The 15239-nt window shown below is 48.2% G+C and overlaps 1 protein-coding gene across 2 annotated transcripts in view; it reads right to left on the bottom strand.

Annotated features, from left to right (window-relative positions):
• The window catches only part of PLCL2 (phospholipase C like 2), a 123762-nt gene continuing 108523 nt past the window's right edge, over positions 1-15239 (bottom strand). For both annotated transcript variants that reach the window (XM_040963367.1, XM_040963377.1), the window contains exons 5-6: positions 5845-5954; positions 1-789 (exon numbers count right to left, since the gene is read on the bottom strand). In XM_040963367.1, the coding sequence (XP_040819301.1) occupies positions 610-789; positions 5845-5954 (290 nt within the window). In that variant the 3' untranslated portion in view covers positions 1-609. The remainder of the gene's footprint in view (positions 790-5844; positions 5955-15239) is intronic.

The following is a 15239-nucleotide window of genomic DNA, read 5'->3' as shown; positions in this document are numbered from 1 at the left end:
TATCATAAAACATCTTTTTTTTAATGTGAACACTACTTCATACAATGAAAAACTATTTACAATCTGTTGCTTCCACATCGTGTCTCCCCAGGAGGCCTCAGCCAGGAGCTTCGGTCCATTGCACGTTCTTGTCTTCCGTGGCTCCCTGGGCCCCTGGGCGCCCGGGGGCCTGTCCACTTACATTCTCCTTGGTAAGTATGGCTCAGCAAGCACGCCGCCAACGTCTGGCAACCACACACAAGTTAAAAAGGCGTAGATTAGGGTTTCTCCTCCAATAAATACTAAGTTGACAGTCCAAGCCGTTTCCATCTTCAGAAAATGTTTTCACCTAGGAAAACGCCTGTTTCCTAATGGCTCTAGACTGTGCAATTGTTCTTCACACCGGAGCTGTATTAGGGTGTCTTTGTATACAAATATAGCATATTTTGGCCAGGAATATGATTTCTTGTTAAAGAGTTTATTTGCTTTTCACACGCAGGATTGCTACATACATTCACAGTTTTAATAGACTGCAATGGGCGATTCCAGTTGTGCTTTAAAATCCCGTTTTCAGCGAGGGCAAAGCCGGCGTCCCGGGGTGCCCGTGGTCCCGGCTCCCGCGGCGCTGGCTCACTCCCCGGTCTCGTCGTTGGCCTTCTCGGGGATGACTTCCAGGCTCCGGCGGGGCTTCTGGCCCTCCGCGCTTTCCGTGCCGGGCTTACTCAGGCCGCAGGAAACAGCAGCGTAGTGGATTTGCTTCAGATTCTCCAAAGTCTCGTTCTTGGCGTACTTCAAGAGGTCTGCCTGCCCCTGGAACAGAGATGCCGCTCAGTAAGACTTGGAACGTGATTTGCTCTTATACTTTTAACAATAATAGTACACAGCCCCTCTGCTGAAACAGAAATATTTTGATTCTCCAAGAGGGAGTATGTATTATTCCTTATTGGCAGTGCATCTGAATAGGTAAATTCTGACTTAAAAATTCAAAACAAAACAAAACAAAACCCACCAAAAACAAAAACCCAGGTTGTTATCCCGGTTTCAACAGCACACTCCTGAAGTCGGCTGCTTGTCTCGGGTCTCGGCCTTCTGCATTCACACAGCCGGTAGGGTTACCCCGGCTGACGTTATATCTCCCCTTAATTGTTTGGATAATCTTCTCCCCTCTTCAGTTGGCATTTTATTGAACTTTCTTTCTGGAATCACTGTAAATAAAGAAGGCTGCCGAGGTGGTGGAGGTCTTGTTTATGCTGGATGGGAAGTGGGCCACCAGGATTAGAACCGGTGCCTGTATGGGATCCTGGTGTGTTCAAGGTGAGGACTTTATCTGCTATGCTATCGCACCAGGCCCTGGACACATTTTGTTTTTTTCAATCCAAACATTAGCAACTTAACCAACTTCAGCAGTTCGTCTACCTGTTCTTGTCAGGGTTCAGAGACTTCTTTGAGGCAGGGCTGTCTTGGGCATCTTTGGCCAATGAGCAGCAGCCATGGCCTTTGCGTATTAGATGCAAGGAGTACCACCTGTGCAACTGTGACAACCAAGATCTGCACGTTTCTGCTTCAGGTCTTGGGTGGGGCGCTGTCCCTGTGTGGGAGCCAGCAGGCCTTGGGTGGGGCGCTGTCCCTGCGTGGGAGCCAGCAGGCCTTGGGTGGGAGCGCTGTCCCTGCGTGGGAGCCAGCCGCTGACTGAGTGCAGAGCAGGCAGTGCCGGTGGTGCCCACTGCCGTAAATCTAACATGTTGCCTTGGTTTTCTTGTCCTATTCTTCCTTTCCAGCGTAGCCTGCCTTCCACGAACAGTTGGATTTTCAGTATCATCTTCCCTTTTTTCTTATTCTCCTGGCTCACTTCTCACTCTTTCTTTTCCCCTAATTCTGTTTTTAAGATTCCTCTGTAGCTTTTTATTTTATTTTGTTGGAGGAGGTTACACTCACATCCCTGCTCCTTTTCTTAAACCGCCTCCCAGTGTGTGCCCCCTTCCCAGGATTCCTGCACTAACAGAGCTCTGGGCCGGCTGCGGAGGGGGTCGGGGAGGACTCGCCTTGGCAGGGAACCTGTCACCAGACCGCAGCCACTGCTGAGGCCAAACTGCAATGCGAGTTCAAATCACTGTGAGGCCCGAATCCACTGGCTGGTGTCCTGCCCACCAGGGACTGCTCATGAGCTCCCTGCCTTAGAGGGACTTCCAATTAGGGACTATAAATAGATGTTCTGCAGCTTAGCCGAGCTGAGAGTTCCACTGTTACTCATCCTTACTATGCGCTGAGCTCCTGTGCTGAGAACCCGATAGTCAAGAGGGCTTTATATATGAATACTGCAGATTGTGTCAGAATAGAATTTCTTATTAAAACAGTTCATTTGCCTTCACAAGCACACACTCCACTTTGAACAGCTGGTAACTAAATATTGCATTTGCTATCTTAAATACCAGTTCTCTTATGTTTATATTAGTAACTTTTATTTTGTGGAGCAGTTTTAGACAGACAGCAAAGTAGAGCAGAAAGTACAGAATTCTCACAGCCCCATCCCCTGCCATGTCCCTCACTGTCAACGTCCCACGCCATGGTGGCACATTTGTTATCACCGATTCGTCCACGTCATGACTGCGCAAAGGCCGCCGCGTGGGGTTACTGTACTGCCTGTCATTATTCTGTGGTATTACAGTACAATTTCACTGCCTAAAAATCCTCTCTACCCTGCCTAGCCACCCCTCAACCTTAACCCTCGAAAGCCACTCGTCTTTTTGATTGTCCTCACCCTTTCCCTGGTTGGTTGTCACACACTTGGCAGCTTTTCAGACTGGCTTCCTTCACTTGGTAACGTGCGCTGAGGGCCGCTCCATCTTCTCATGGCTTGACACTTCATTTCTTTTTAGTGCTGAATAATTTCTCATTGGATGTACAAGTTTTTTTATCCATTCACTTACTAGAGGACAAGCTAGTTGCTTCTAATTTTGGATAGTTATTATTGAAGCTGCTATAAATACTTGTGTGTAAATTTCTGTGTAACTCATATAGCTACACATCAAGGGGTTTGATTTGGGGTTATATGGCAAGAGCGCAGGGCAGTGGTGTGGTACAGTGGGTTAAGCCACCATCTGCAACATTTGCATCCCACATCAGAATGACAGTCTGAATACTGGCTGCTCTGCTTCCAATCCAGCTTCCTGCTAACAAACCTCAGGAGGCAGGAGAGGATCGTTCAAGTGCTTGGGCCGCTGGCATCCAGGGGGAAGGCCCAGATGGAGTGCCAGGCTCCTGGCTTTGGCTAACACTGACTGGCATAAAGCAATATGGCAGATACACAGGGCAGCCAGGCCCAGCACCAGGACGCTCTGTTGCACTCACCCTCAGCGTGCCCCACTCGAGTCTGCGTGCATCCCCTGCTTGGCAACCGGGTCGGCATGCATGTTATTTCCCCACCTAAGCCCTCGTACTTTCCCACATGGCACGTCTCCAAGAGGCCTGTGACCTTCGGCATCTGAGATGACAGGACAAGGGTCCAGGCAATCCCCTGCTGTTTCTCTGCAGCCAGACCCAGAGATCTGAGCCCAGAACAACCCCAACACAAAGCTCATGGCCAGGAAAGAAAAGCTAGGCTGACACTGGCTTTGTACCTCATTTGTTGATAGTGTGTGGTCACAAATACAGTGCCTTTTAGTAAATATTTTGTGGCTAGTCACTGTTTGGGGTGGTGACACACTGATCTAGAAATCAAATACGTTTCATTCTGGTATTTCATAGGTATTTAGCACCCCAGGCCATGCGCTCTCAACCATGGGAACAACGCGGAGATCCAGGGTGGCTGGGGGCTTGGGGAGCAAGGGCTGGATGGAGAGGGAACAGGGGCTCTTCAGCTCAGTGATAATACTTGGCATGTTACCACAACAAGCTGTACACAGTAAAGATGCACAGTCAAAATTTCTTTAAAACTAGTGGGAACACGTCATTATGTCCAAATCCACAGAGTGCACAGTGGCAAGAACGACCCTTAACGTGGGCTGTGGCTACTGGGTGATCATGGGCTGTGAGTGCAGCTCTCCTGCCTTCAGGGGTGGGTGCTGCTCATTGGGAAAGCAGCCGAGGTACTGGGAAAACAGCTGTTCTCTACTCTCAGCTGTGAACCAAAAACCGTACAGAAAAATACAAAAAGACTTTATGGAAGTCATTTAATACATTTCTTACAACCTCAATTCAGACTGGCTCAGAAGGGATGTAGATGTAATTACAGGCCTAAGATTGAAGCCACAGAGCCTCCAGTATGTCAAAATGGGGGGCGGGGAGGGGAATGTAGCGTATACCAGTGCACTCGGTGCCCAGGGAGAACCCCTGACTAACTCCAGCGAGCACGCTGGGCCCTTCTGCCACTGGCCACTCCAGACTGTGGCAGGGCAACGGGCAGAAGCCCAGGCCTCGCTCCTGCAGCAGCCAGGCAGCTGTCAGCTCGCCCCAGCAGAGCGTCAGAGAGGAAGCAGGAGCCTTCCCTTCACCCCACGCTAAGAGCTCCCCGTGGGGTCCCGGCTGCGGGTCTGGGGACCACCCGGGAGGAGCAAGGACCACAGAGAGCCGACCTCTGCTTTCCAATTCTCTATTTGCCTATAATTAAATAAAAACAAAATAAGCGTTTGTTCCTTCCAATGGCTTAAACTGTTCTGTTATTTTGTTTGGTTTTCTGCTTTGTCAGGAAGCTTGCCATGGACACGCATCCCCCTCCCCCACCACCTTTGGTGGGGTGTGAGCCAAGTCCCTTGTCATTTTAAATTCTTGTTTGATGTTTACTGAACTGCAAAGCATCAGGATTAAATTCTAAGCACAAGACCTAGAAGTAGATATTAGGGAGAGAGAAGTGCAAGATGTGCCTTGAAGAACTCATGAAAATTATTTTAATGACAAAATAGAGGAGGGTAACATGAGAACATGCAAGTTGGCTAGTCTTGGAAGGAGGACCTTGCATAAGCTCAAATCAGAGGGCTGCTGTCAGCTACCCGGACGAGCTTTCTAACTGGCCGGGGAATGAGGAAACCGAAAGTGCTGGCTGTGATAAAGTCTTCACAGTCTTGAATTTAACTGAGCGTGAAGTTTGGAGGGCGAATACCAGGCAGCAAGTTTACATTCAGTTGTCCCAAGATCCAGAATGAAAGACCATCTCCATCACATCCCCAGGCCCTGGGAAGAAAAGCACCAACTGTTGGGGGTAAACGTTGAAAAGTTGCAAGAAATGGACACAGCACATCGGGGTCCACAGCCCAGGAAGGCTGGCACAAAGGCAAGGAGCAGGCACTGTCTCCGGGGCCGGGTCTTGTCCACCTGCGTTTATTGCTCTACTGACACATTCTCCAAGGTCAGTGTACAACTTCTCTAATAAAAAATACTAAGTCAATTTTTAACACCAGCCAAGGCGACACGGAAATACATTCTTTTCCCTTGAAGGAAAATTGCTTTCAAATGGAAATTCTTTCTTTATTTCCTTTGATTATGCTCCACACAATTCTTTTCTATTTTTTTTCTAGAGTCAAGGCAACATGAAGGCAGTGTTAATATTTTAAAGCGTTAATGAAATCTGAGTCACCAGAATCTACATTTCCAATTATTCTCTTGAAGTTGGTATTTTTCTGTTGGCATCTGGCATTTAGGAACTTTAAAACGCTTCCAGGACAAAATGATAAATTCTTTTGTGGTTTTTTTTTTTTCCCTCATCAGAATCTGCAGTGAGCCAGCCAGAAGTCCCCAAGCCACCACACGGAGCGAGCGTGTCTGCAGCCTCCTGGGAAGGCAGGGCCCACATGAGCTGGGACAGCCCCCGGTTGGAGGATGTTCCGGTCAGGAGGACACGCTGACGCAGCGGAGTCACAGGCCCTGTGGTACCTTTAAGATGGTGATATTCCAGGTGAAGCTCTCCACCGCCTTCTGCAGCTTCCGCTCCTTCAGACCTTCCTTGGTGCCGATGCTATGCAAGTGCTCGTGGAATTCCATGGCTGAAAGAAATAAAAACACAGATTTCAGTCACCGTCCCACCCAATCTGGGAACAGGTGACACAGCTCCATCCTTCCACAGAATTTAGAACACCGTAACGGGAGGGACAGAACATGGCCAGTGTCGCACGGCGGAGGGCATCGGGCAAGACTCAAGGTCTCCAGCAGGTGTAGAAGGGGAAATGGAGTCCAGCGATTCCTGTCACTCTTTAGAGCAGAGGGGCTCGGATCTCAGAGGCACCCAGCGCCGCAGCAGTCTGTGGGTGGCCCTGTCTCGAGCCACTGAGGCAGACGGGGACAGGGAGCACCTCCTGCTCACGTCGGAATGCCCGCCGAACTCGGTTTTCTAGGCCTTTCTACTGAGCAAGTGTGGAGTATAGCTACACAGCTGTTTTGGAAAACAGTAAGGCGAGGGGCTTCCTCAGAAACCTGGAAATGGAGCTACTCCGTGACCCAGGTGCCCCTCAAGTGGTGCTTATCCGCCGGGAGTAAAATCCCTGTGTCCGAGAGTGCACGTGGGTACTGCAGCACCATTTGCCACGGCCAAGATTTAGGAGCTGCTGATGTTTCTCAACAGGCAAGTGAATTAAAAAAAAAAAAAAAAAACCTGTAGTATTTGTACACAACGGGAGATCACCCAGCCACTGTGCCAACACGGACGGAGGACAGGCGTCAGATGAAATAAGCCAGACACACAAAGACAAAACAGCACGTTCTCACGCTCACTTGTGGAAATCGACCACAGGGCAGTAGAGACAAGGAGAGAGGCTGAGTGTGCTGGGTGCTGCTGCTCTGCTGTGTAGGCGCTAACTGGAGCTGGCAACACTTCATTATGTATTTTGAAAGAGTCTGCAGGTTCCAAAAATGTGGAAGTGATTTGACCAATACATACTGCACACAGGCATGGAATTTTAATGCTGCATCCCATAAATTAGTACCAATAGTATATGTCCCAAAATAAAATTTTAAAGAATGACAAATATTTTCAATAGTTCTAACGCTAATTTCCATAGCCTTATTAATAGGAGTTTTCAAATTTTGTTCATTTTTTTCTTCAGTGTTAAATTCTGTTTTCTAAGCATCACAATATAATGACTAATAGAAAGACTATCGAATCATCTGAACTTTGTCATTCAAGTACATCTTATTGAGAATGTCCATAAAATATTAGGTTCTAAGGTCAGCTGGGATCATTCTTTTCTAAAAGGAATCTCACTAGAAATATACATTCAGTCTCACTGATTGCATCATCTCATTTTGCATGCGTGTGCATGTCTGTCTTGTGTGTGTGTTGCTTTAGGATGACATCACAACTACATGAGCTCCGGGCACAGCGCAGTGGCCTAGCGGCTAAAGTCCTCGCCTGGCACTCGCCAGGATCCCATATGGGTGCAGGTTCTAATCCCAGTGGCACCGCTTCCCACCCAGCTCCTTGCTTGTGGCCTGGGAAAGCAGTCAAGGACAGCCCAAAGCCTTGGGCACCAGCATCCTGCATGTGCTCTGGTTCAAGATTCAGGTGCTCTACTTCCAATCTAACTTCCTGCTTATGGTTTGGGAAAATAGTGGAGGATGGCTCAAGTCTCTACTGGAGGTCTGGAGGAAGCTCCTGGCTCCTGGCTTCAGACTGGCCCAGGAAATGAACCATAGATGGAAGATCTCTCTCTCTCTCTCTCTCCCCTTCCCTCCCTGCCTTTGAAATAAAAATAGATAATATGTAAGGTCTAATAAAAGTTCAAAGAAAATGGTATTTTTCTTTTAGAAATGGGCAAAGTGACACTTTTTTTAGTCAAAATATTACAAAGCTCAGAATTCAAAATAGTGACTGTCATCCTATCGCTATTTGAGCTGCTCCACATCTGTTTTCTTTAGTAACTGATTTGTGTATTAACTTAGAGACTGGCCTTTGTTAATACGCTGGAGTGAATTTGCTAATCCCCTGCCTGAACTATACACTGATTTTGCTTTTTTAAGTTAAGAGAAGGATTTTCATCTTGACCTAGAACTGGGCCTGACTCGGCCTTATGTAATCAATGCTCTCCAGAGGGCTGTCTTCGGAGGGCACTCCCCAGTGTGCTAAGGACTTCTCACTAGGCCCAGCTCCTACACAACACAACTGCATCAGCTTCTATCCTCTCAGTGTGTTAGCCACGGACTTTGGGATTAGCGATCCATATGCATGAGCTGGGAGCCAGACCAAGTTCAAAGTGTAGCCCTGCCTAAGAAACGTGGAGATGGTGAACCAGGACTTGAATTTTGGTCTGCTTGGGTACGGTGCCCCAAGGTTTCCTGCTACTGAACACTATTTCTGAACTCATGAGCAAGGATGCCATGACGCAGAGGGGATAAGCACTGGCCTAGTACTAGCGAAATGAGGCAGGGGAGAGGAGGGTATACACCCGAGCCCAATCCGTCCATCGGTGTCACAGAAGAAGGCCAGTGACACATTTCAGAAGCCAGCTGCATTGTTCTCTTGGTCCCGAGCCACCGGGACATGTGCTTAAAGATGTGATAACTTTCTGGGCTCTCCACAGCCCATTAGTAGGGAGCTGGATCAGAAACTGAGCAATAGGGACTTGAACCAGCACTCACTCCAACATGGAATGCCAGCACTGCTATCAGCGGCTTCATCTTCGGTATCACAATACTGTCCCCAAGATGATTTATTATTCGGCATGAACCTAAAACAACCCACCAGATGAGTTTAAATTTCTGAAAACCTAGGGGCATCTGCCCTCTGCTTTCACTCAAGCTATGGAGTGGAAAATGAGAATGTGGTGAGCACCCATAGTAAACTCCACCGCCCTTGCGCCTGTTGCAAAATCATGCAACTGCTGGGGAGAGAGACAGGAAATCCTTTATCACTTCCTGTGACTGATCTGCTAGCTTTAGTGTCCCATGTCCATCTGTTCCCTTCTAATCCTTCACAGACAATCTGCCAAGCACGTGGGACACAGGGCCTGGGAGCAGCCAATGCAGCCCCACCCTGGTCATGGGGTGCAGGGAGAGCTGCAGGATTCTGGGTCCTCTCACTTTGCTAAGAAGCCAAACCTGCACACTGTGGTAGCTTCACCTCTGGGCAGCCTACAAACGGCCATTCTGCCTTGCCTCCTTCCCACTTAGCCTGTGAACCCCATGGCACACAGCTGGCCCTTCACATTCCACAAGTAGGTATATGAGCTTTCCACATGTTCCAGACTTATTGATCCTCAATGAGTCTTTGATCTGCTTGGGTTCCAATGTTAGAGCGACTGTTCCTGCACTCTGGAGAAAGAGACTGTAGGTCTAGTAGTACCCTCACATGCAGGCTTTTTGTTTTTCTTTTTAAGTATTTATATTTATATAGACCTTCCATCTGCTAGTTTACTCCAAAAACAGTCGCGATGGCCAGTGCTAGGCCAGGCCAGGAACAAGCACTTCATCCGGGGTCTCTGACCTGAGTGGCAAGGGCCCAAGCACTTGAGCCAAATTCTGCTACTTTCCCAGGAGCATTTGCAGGGAGCTGGGTCAGGAAGGAGGCTTTAGCCACTATGCCACAGCTGCACCCCCTCGTACCCAGGCCTTAACTAATGCCTGTCAAGTGGGGGCCGTAGGTCCTTTACAGATGGGACACTGCTGGAGAGCTCCCCTGACCAGCTCTTCCAACGGAGCCAGTAAGAACAGAACACGGAAGCCCTCGTTCCTCAGTGAGCCCAGTGGGGACTGTCCACCACGGAAGATGCACGCCGCCATGGCTTTCCATGCGTTCTTCATTTTCTTACTGGTGGGGTGAGAGGGCTGCAAAGGAGGGCTTCCCAGCTCTAAGAAGTATTTTCCCAGCTCTAATAAGTATTTTTTTTTCACAGACAAAATATGGATAAGAGAAGCATATATATCTAAAAATAATCTGAATTGCAGTGATCCTGAGAAAATGACTTTTGTGACGAGCACCCTGCAGTATTTAGAAGTTTCTAAGTCGAGGGTCCTAATATTCTTGCAGACACAGCATGAGGGCTGTCTGGGCCCCATGGAGAGCCACCAGGCATCAAAGCTGGGGCAGGTACCCAACTGGCGCCACCACTGCTGTGCTTAGTGGTTGGGTAAGAAGTCCCACTGTGAACCCACCTTCGGGTTCAGAAATAGAAACCAGGCTAGTAAGCATGAGGCAGGGAGACAGGGATCTTGTCTCCACCAGAACAACTTCTGGGTCCCCACGCTGGCTCGCTGTCAGAATATTCCAACCCCACGTCAGACTGTTTATCATTTTATTATTACTTAGTTTAGAGCCACGTGTTGATATTTATATGTACTGTAGCTATTTGTTTCACAAAATAATCGCATTTTTTCCCTCTTAGTCTGTGTCCTATATCCTAGTCCAAGTTAAACTACATGTCATCACAAAAGTCTCAAAGGATGGCCTGGTTTATGATTTGTTTAGAGACAAAATGTGACATTGTGGGACAACTAGTCAAGAGGCAAGGGCAAGAGCCGGTCTCCTTGATTCCTCATCCATGCCACCACCCAAGTAAGGCAAGAGTCAACAGTCAGTTCTAAGTAAAGACACGGAAACCCGTCTAAGTTTTAATAACCTCATTTGAAAACCACCAATTAACCAGGTAAATAGTCCCTTGAAAGGTGTGACAATTGCAATGTGCTATAGTCTTTATATGAGTCAAAACATGCAGTGTGTTTAAAGATGTCAATTTGAATGCTGTGCGCTTATGAAATACATTCAATGCAAGGCAGGGTGATAAGGACTAATACTTAGGGTAAGCTACGTCCAGGAACGGTCAGTGGCCAGTGTCACACACACACTTCTCGGGGCCTGCGGTGGCTGCTCCTTTGGCCGGAGGACTGTGTTTGAGCATGGCAGCTCTGTGCTCAGGAGCCAACCATCAGCATCCTCTGACGCCATGACCCCAACTTTTTGTTTCTCGGGAAAAGCAGTGGGTTATTTTTTTCCCCCTCCTGAATGTTAACCAAGGAGAAAACTTTCCTTTCTGGTAATGAACTTGAGAAGTAAGGAAATAAATAATAAGTCTGGACTAAAGAGAACAGAAAACATAGATTGTGTGAACCAAGATCAAAGGCAGGCTACTGATTCACAATGATCAAAACTGAGTCTTATGGAAACTAATAAGTGAAAAATAATTCAAGATGATATAATTAGATTAATTTAGATCATTAGTGCAACTATATACAACTATATTGAAATGTGAAGGGAAGTTTTCATTTCTACTAAGCTATCTGTCATCAGACAACAAACTTATATGAAAATTAAACAGTGCTAAAATTTAAAAGATGATATTCACAACACGATGACATTTAAAAAAAGAAATTTTCTTTGTTGGGGCGGAACAAGTCAGAAAACATGGCATCATTTCCTCCTCCAGTTTACACAAATGCCGTTTATTCTTTCCAAATTTTTATAAAGTAGATAACCCTTAAAATATGCTGGCTTGGGATTTATTTATTTTTTTTTTACTCATCTAAATGATATGAGTCTAAAATATAGCACATAACTAAACATGTTTAGAAACAAATAAAATTTTAAAAATCATGCAAGACACACATTGATCTTCAATTGATAAATATTAGATTTTCAACTCGGTACTAAAAAACTTCTTGTCACAAATGTAACCAACGTGAGCATTTTTTCTGTGTTGGAAAAGTGGAAATTAAAATAAACGGTAAACTCTCTGAAATGGTTACAAAATAGATATTCAAAATCGCAACTGATTCGAAGTTCTCCAAATGAGGTGTGTTTGAGTGTGTCCTGGAAGACGGAGCCTCCTCAGGGAACAGGCATGCTTGGGATTTTATTCAAGAGTTTTATCAACTCTAGCACCGCACATTAATAAAACACGACCTGCACCTGGCTTGTGGCACACCCACTGGGCCTACCTGCCCTTTATCCCAGTGAATTTGCACTCTGTGCCTGTTTAAGTCCCCACAGCCTTCACAAGCTCCAAGGGGCTGACGTCTGCGGACTCACACCCTAACCCTTGGCGAAGTGGAAAGGCACACGTGCTTCTCACACAGTTCCGCTTGGTAGTCTCTCTGTCTTGGCCTTCTTCCTGATCTTGGCATTAACAAAAGCCAAAATTATTTTAAGATGGATTTTGAACTGTTAAATCCGATTCCACAGGAGACAGAACAGATAAACCAGGTCTCTTAAATTTATCCCCAAGACCCAGATGGATGACAGGATCCTCATGACGCCAAGCCTACAGTTTGTGAATGAATCATATGAAGGAGGATTTTTTCCTCCTCTTCCAGCATCTTCCATCTGGATAAATCTCTGTTAGATGAGGTTGCATAACTTCTATTCTTTTGTGGAATCTGATTACCATGACGCTGTACTAATGACATGCAGGGCGGGGCCTCTCGCTTCGGTGGGATGAAGTGAGGAACGCTGCGGAACAAGCTCCTCCTCCCTCCCTCTCACGGAGAGGCAGGTGGGCCGGCTTCACCACAGACCGGAAGAGGGGTGTGGAGCGAGCCCGTTTCTGTGTGGACTGTCTTGCTCCTTGTGGCTTCCTTCTTAATCTTACTTCTGTTTTTTTTACTTTTACACGGAGAGTCATAGATGTGACAATTTACACAGTATACAAAACGTGGTGGTTCCTTTCTGCATTTCCCAGGTTCCTGTCCCATACCCTCCAGGCAGCCTTCTCAAGAGCCATCTGGAAGGGATGCTCACAGCACGTGACGCTCATTTCTTCCCACCTATAACAAGTGTTAGTAAGTAACACATACCCTTTGTCTTGCTTTTAAAAGTTACTTTATCTTTGTATGTATGTAAGAGTCTCCTTATGTGAGCATATGGGTATGTACCGGGAATGTCTGCACCTACTTGCCTTGGTTCCTAGACAAACCAAACTTGAAAAAATATATATATTGGGTCTCAGGACGGGGCGTCTCATGCCTGGATCCCGGACGGCCGCCATGGGCACATGGTGAGCCGTGTCCGGCCTGCTGGGTTCCAGAGGCTGCTTCCTTTGGGGTGAGTAGACCCGAGGGGGGAGGCCTCTGGGACTGGGCAGGTCCGGCATCCACCCGCCGCCCTCATTGGGCGGTGAAGGGGATTTGGGAGGGGCACGACCTTGGGCCTGGGAATTTAAACCTCCAGCAGCCTCCCGGCAGCTGGTGGGTCTCAGGACGGGGCGTCTCATGCCTGGATCCCGGACGGCCGCCATGGGCACATGGTGAGCCGTGTCCGGCCTGCTGGGTTCCAGAGGCTGCTTCCTTTGGGGTGAGTAGACCCGAGGGGGGAGGCCTCTGGGACTGGGCAGGTCCGGCACCCACCCGCCGCCCTCATTGGGCGGTGAAGGGGATTTGGGAGGGGCACGACCTTGGGCCTGGGAATTTAAACCTCCAGCAGCCTCCCGGCAGCTGGTGGGTCTCAGGACGGGGCGTCTCATGCCTGGATCCCGGACGGCCGCCATGGGCACATGGTGAGCCGTGTCCGGCCTGCTGGGTTCCAGAGGCTGCTTCCTTTGGGGTGAGTAGACCCGAGGGGGGAGGCCTCTGGGACTGGGCAGGTCCAGCACCCACCCGCCGCCCTCATTGGGCGGTGAAGGGGATTTGGGAGGGGCACGACCTTGGGCCTGGGAATTTAAACCTCCAGCAGCCTCCCGGCAGCTGGTGGGTCTCAGGACGGGGCATCTCATGCCTGGATCCCGGACGGCCGCCATGGGCACATGGTGAGCCGTGTCCGGGTGGCCAGTGCGCCATTGGTGCTAGGCTCCGCCTGCTGGCCGCCCGGCTGGGGAGCTCTGGGGATTTGGTTCTTTGAGTCGCTGCTTAATTAGCTCCAGGTTGAACCCATTGTGATTCTCGGACCTGAAACAGGCAGTAACTCTTCCTTTGTAAAATTTGTAATCACTAATAATGCTGGGCACCAAATACCAGTCCATGCAGAAGCCTGGGCTTGGGCTTGTCCTGCAAAAGTAGCTCCAACGGCTGGCTAACGTGTCAACTGGTAGGGAACAGAGTAGATCTGGTACGAATGAGCAAACCTTAGCCCACAAGTAAAACTAGAAACCAGGAGGGAGCAAAGGTCATGCCAAGCTAGGCTCTTGTACCTACTGGTCTGCGGGAGCCAGGGACACAAAGCCACAGTGTCTAAGGCAGAGGTCATAACTGTTGCAATATCAAAACCACTTGAGCAAGAACCTCAGAGCATGCCCTAAACCCGGGACTTGGGGAGGGAGGGAAATTAGGTGGGCCTTCTCCCTTAATACCCCCCTTTTAAACATGAAGGTAACAATATGGAAAACATACTAGTATTATCCACTTTCCTGTAGCCCTTGAACCTTCTTACTCTAACTAAGTATGTAAAGAATGTCAAAATAAATTTTATTAATAATAAAAAAAAAGCACCTGAAAAAAAAAAAAGAAAAAAATATATATTTATTTTTAGTGGTGGAAAGACAGGTTTATGCAGAGAGATCCAGAGAGAAAGATCTTCCATCCACTGATTCATCCTCCAAGTAGCTGCAATGGCTGGAGCTGAGGTGATCTGAAGCCAGGAACCAGGAACCTCTTCTGGTCTCCCATGCAGGTATACGGTTCCAAGGCTTTGGCCCATCCTACACTGCTTTCCCAGGCCACAGGCAGGGAGCTGGATGGGAAGTAGAACAGTCAGGATCTGAGCCAACACCCATATGCGCATGTGGGTGTAAGGCAAGGATTTAGCCACTGAGCGATTGCACCAAGCCACACCAACTTCTTTTCTCAATCTCCTGATGTATAATCTGGTTTCACTGAGACCCAGGTGGAGTTCCCCACGTCTCGGTGTGGTCAGGGCTGCAGAGTCAGGCTCACACACTTCTGCACGCACAACCCTGACAAACAGGAGCCACTCAACCTGGGGCCCTCTGAGGGTCGGGTCCATTTCCTGTCTATGTGCACAATCTCCAGTTTCTGGCTGGAATTAGAGGAAGAACCTAACCAGTGTCTACTGAATAAATGAATGAATAAAATAAATTCAGGCTTTTGCATTTCATTAAACTCAACAAATATTTACTGGGTGCAAGCATTGTGTCAGACACCGTTCTTGGCCTCTGGGATATGTTTACAAATGAAGATCTCTGTCCTCAGGGAATTTGCATGTCTACTTGGAAGGAGACAATAAGCAATAAATGCAAGGAACCCGTATGTTGGCGGCGGGCACTGTAACACAGCAGGTCAAGCTGTGGCCCTCACCCTCCCACGCCTGCTGGAGGTGGCACTGGAGTTGCTGGCTCTTGGCTCTGACCTGGCCCAGTCCTGGCTGTTGGAGCCATTTTGGTAGTGAACCAGCAGAT

Source organism: Ochotona curzoniae, unplaced genomic scaffold (genome assembly GCF_017591425.1).
Source record: "Ochotona curzoniae isolate NIBS_2020 unplaced genomic scaffold, NIBS_Ocur_1.0 contig_1302, whole genome shotgun sequence".
NCBI lineage: Eukaryota > Metazoa > Chordata > Mammalia > Lagomorpha > Ochotonidae > Ochotona > Ochotona curzoniae.
This window is presented reverse-complemented; position numbering and strand designations above follow the sequence as displayed.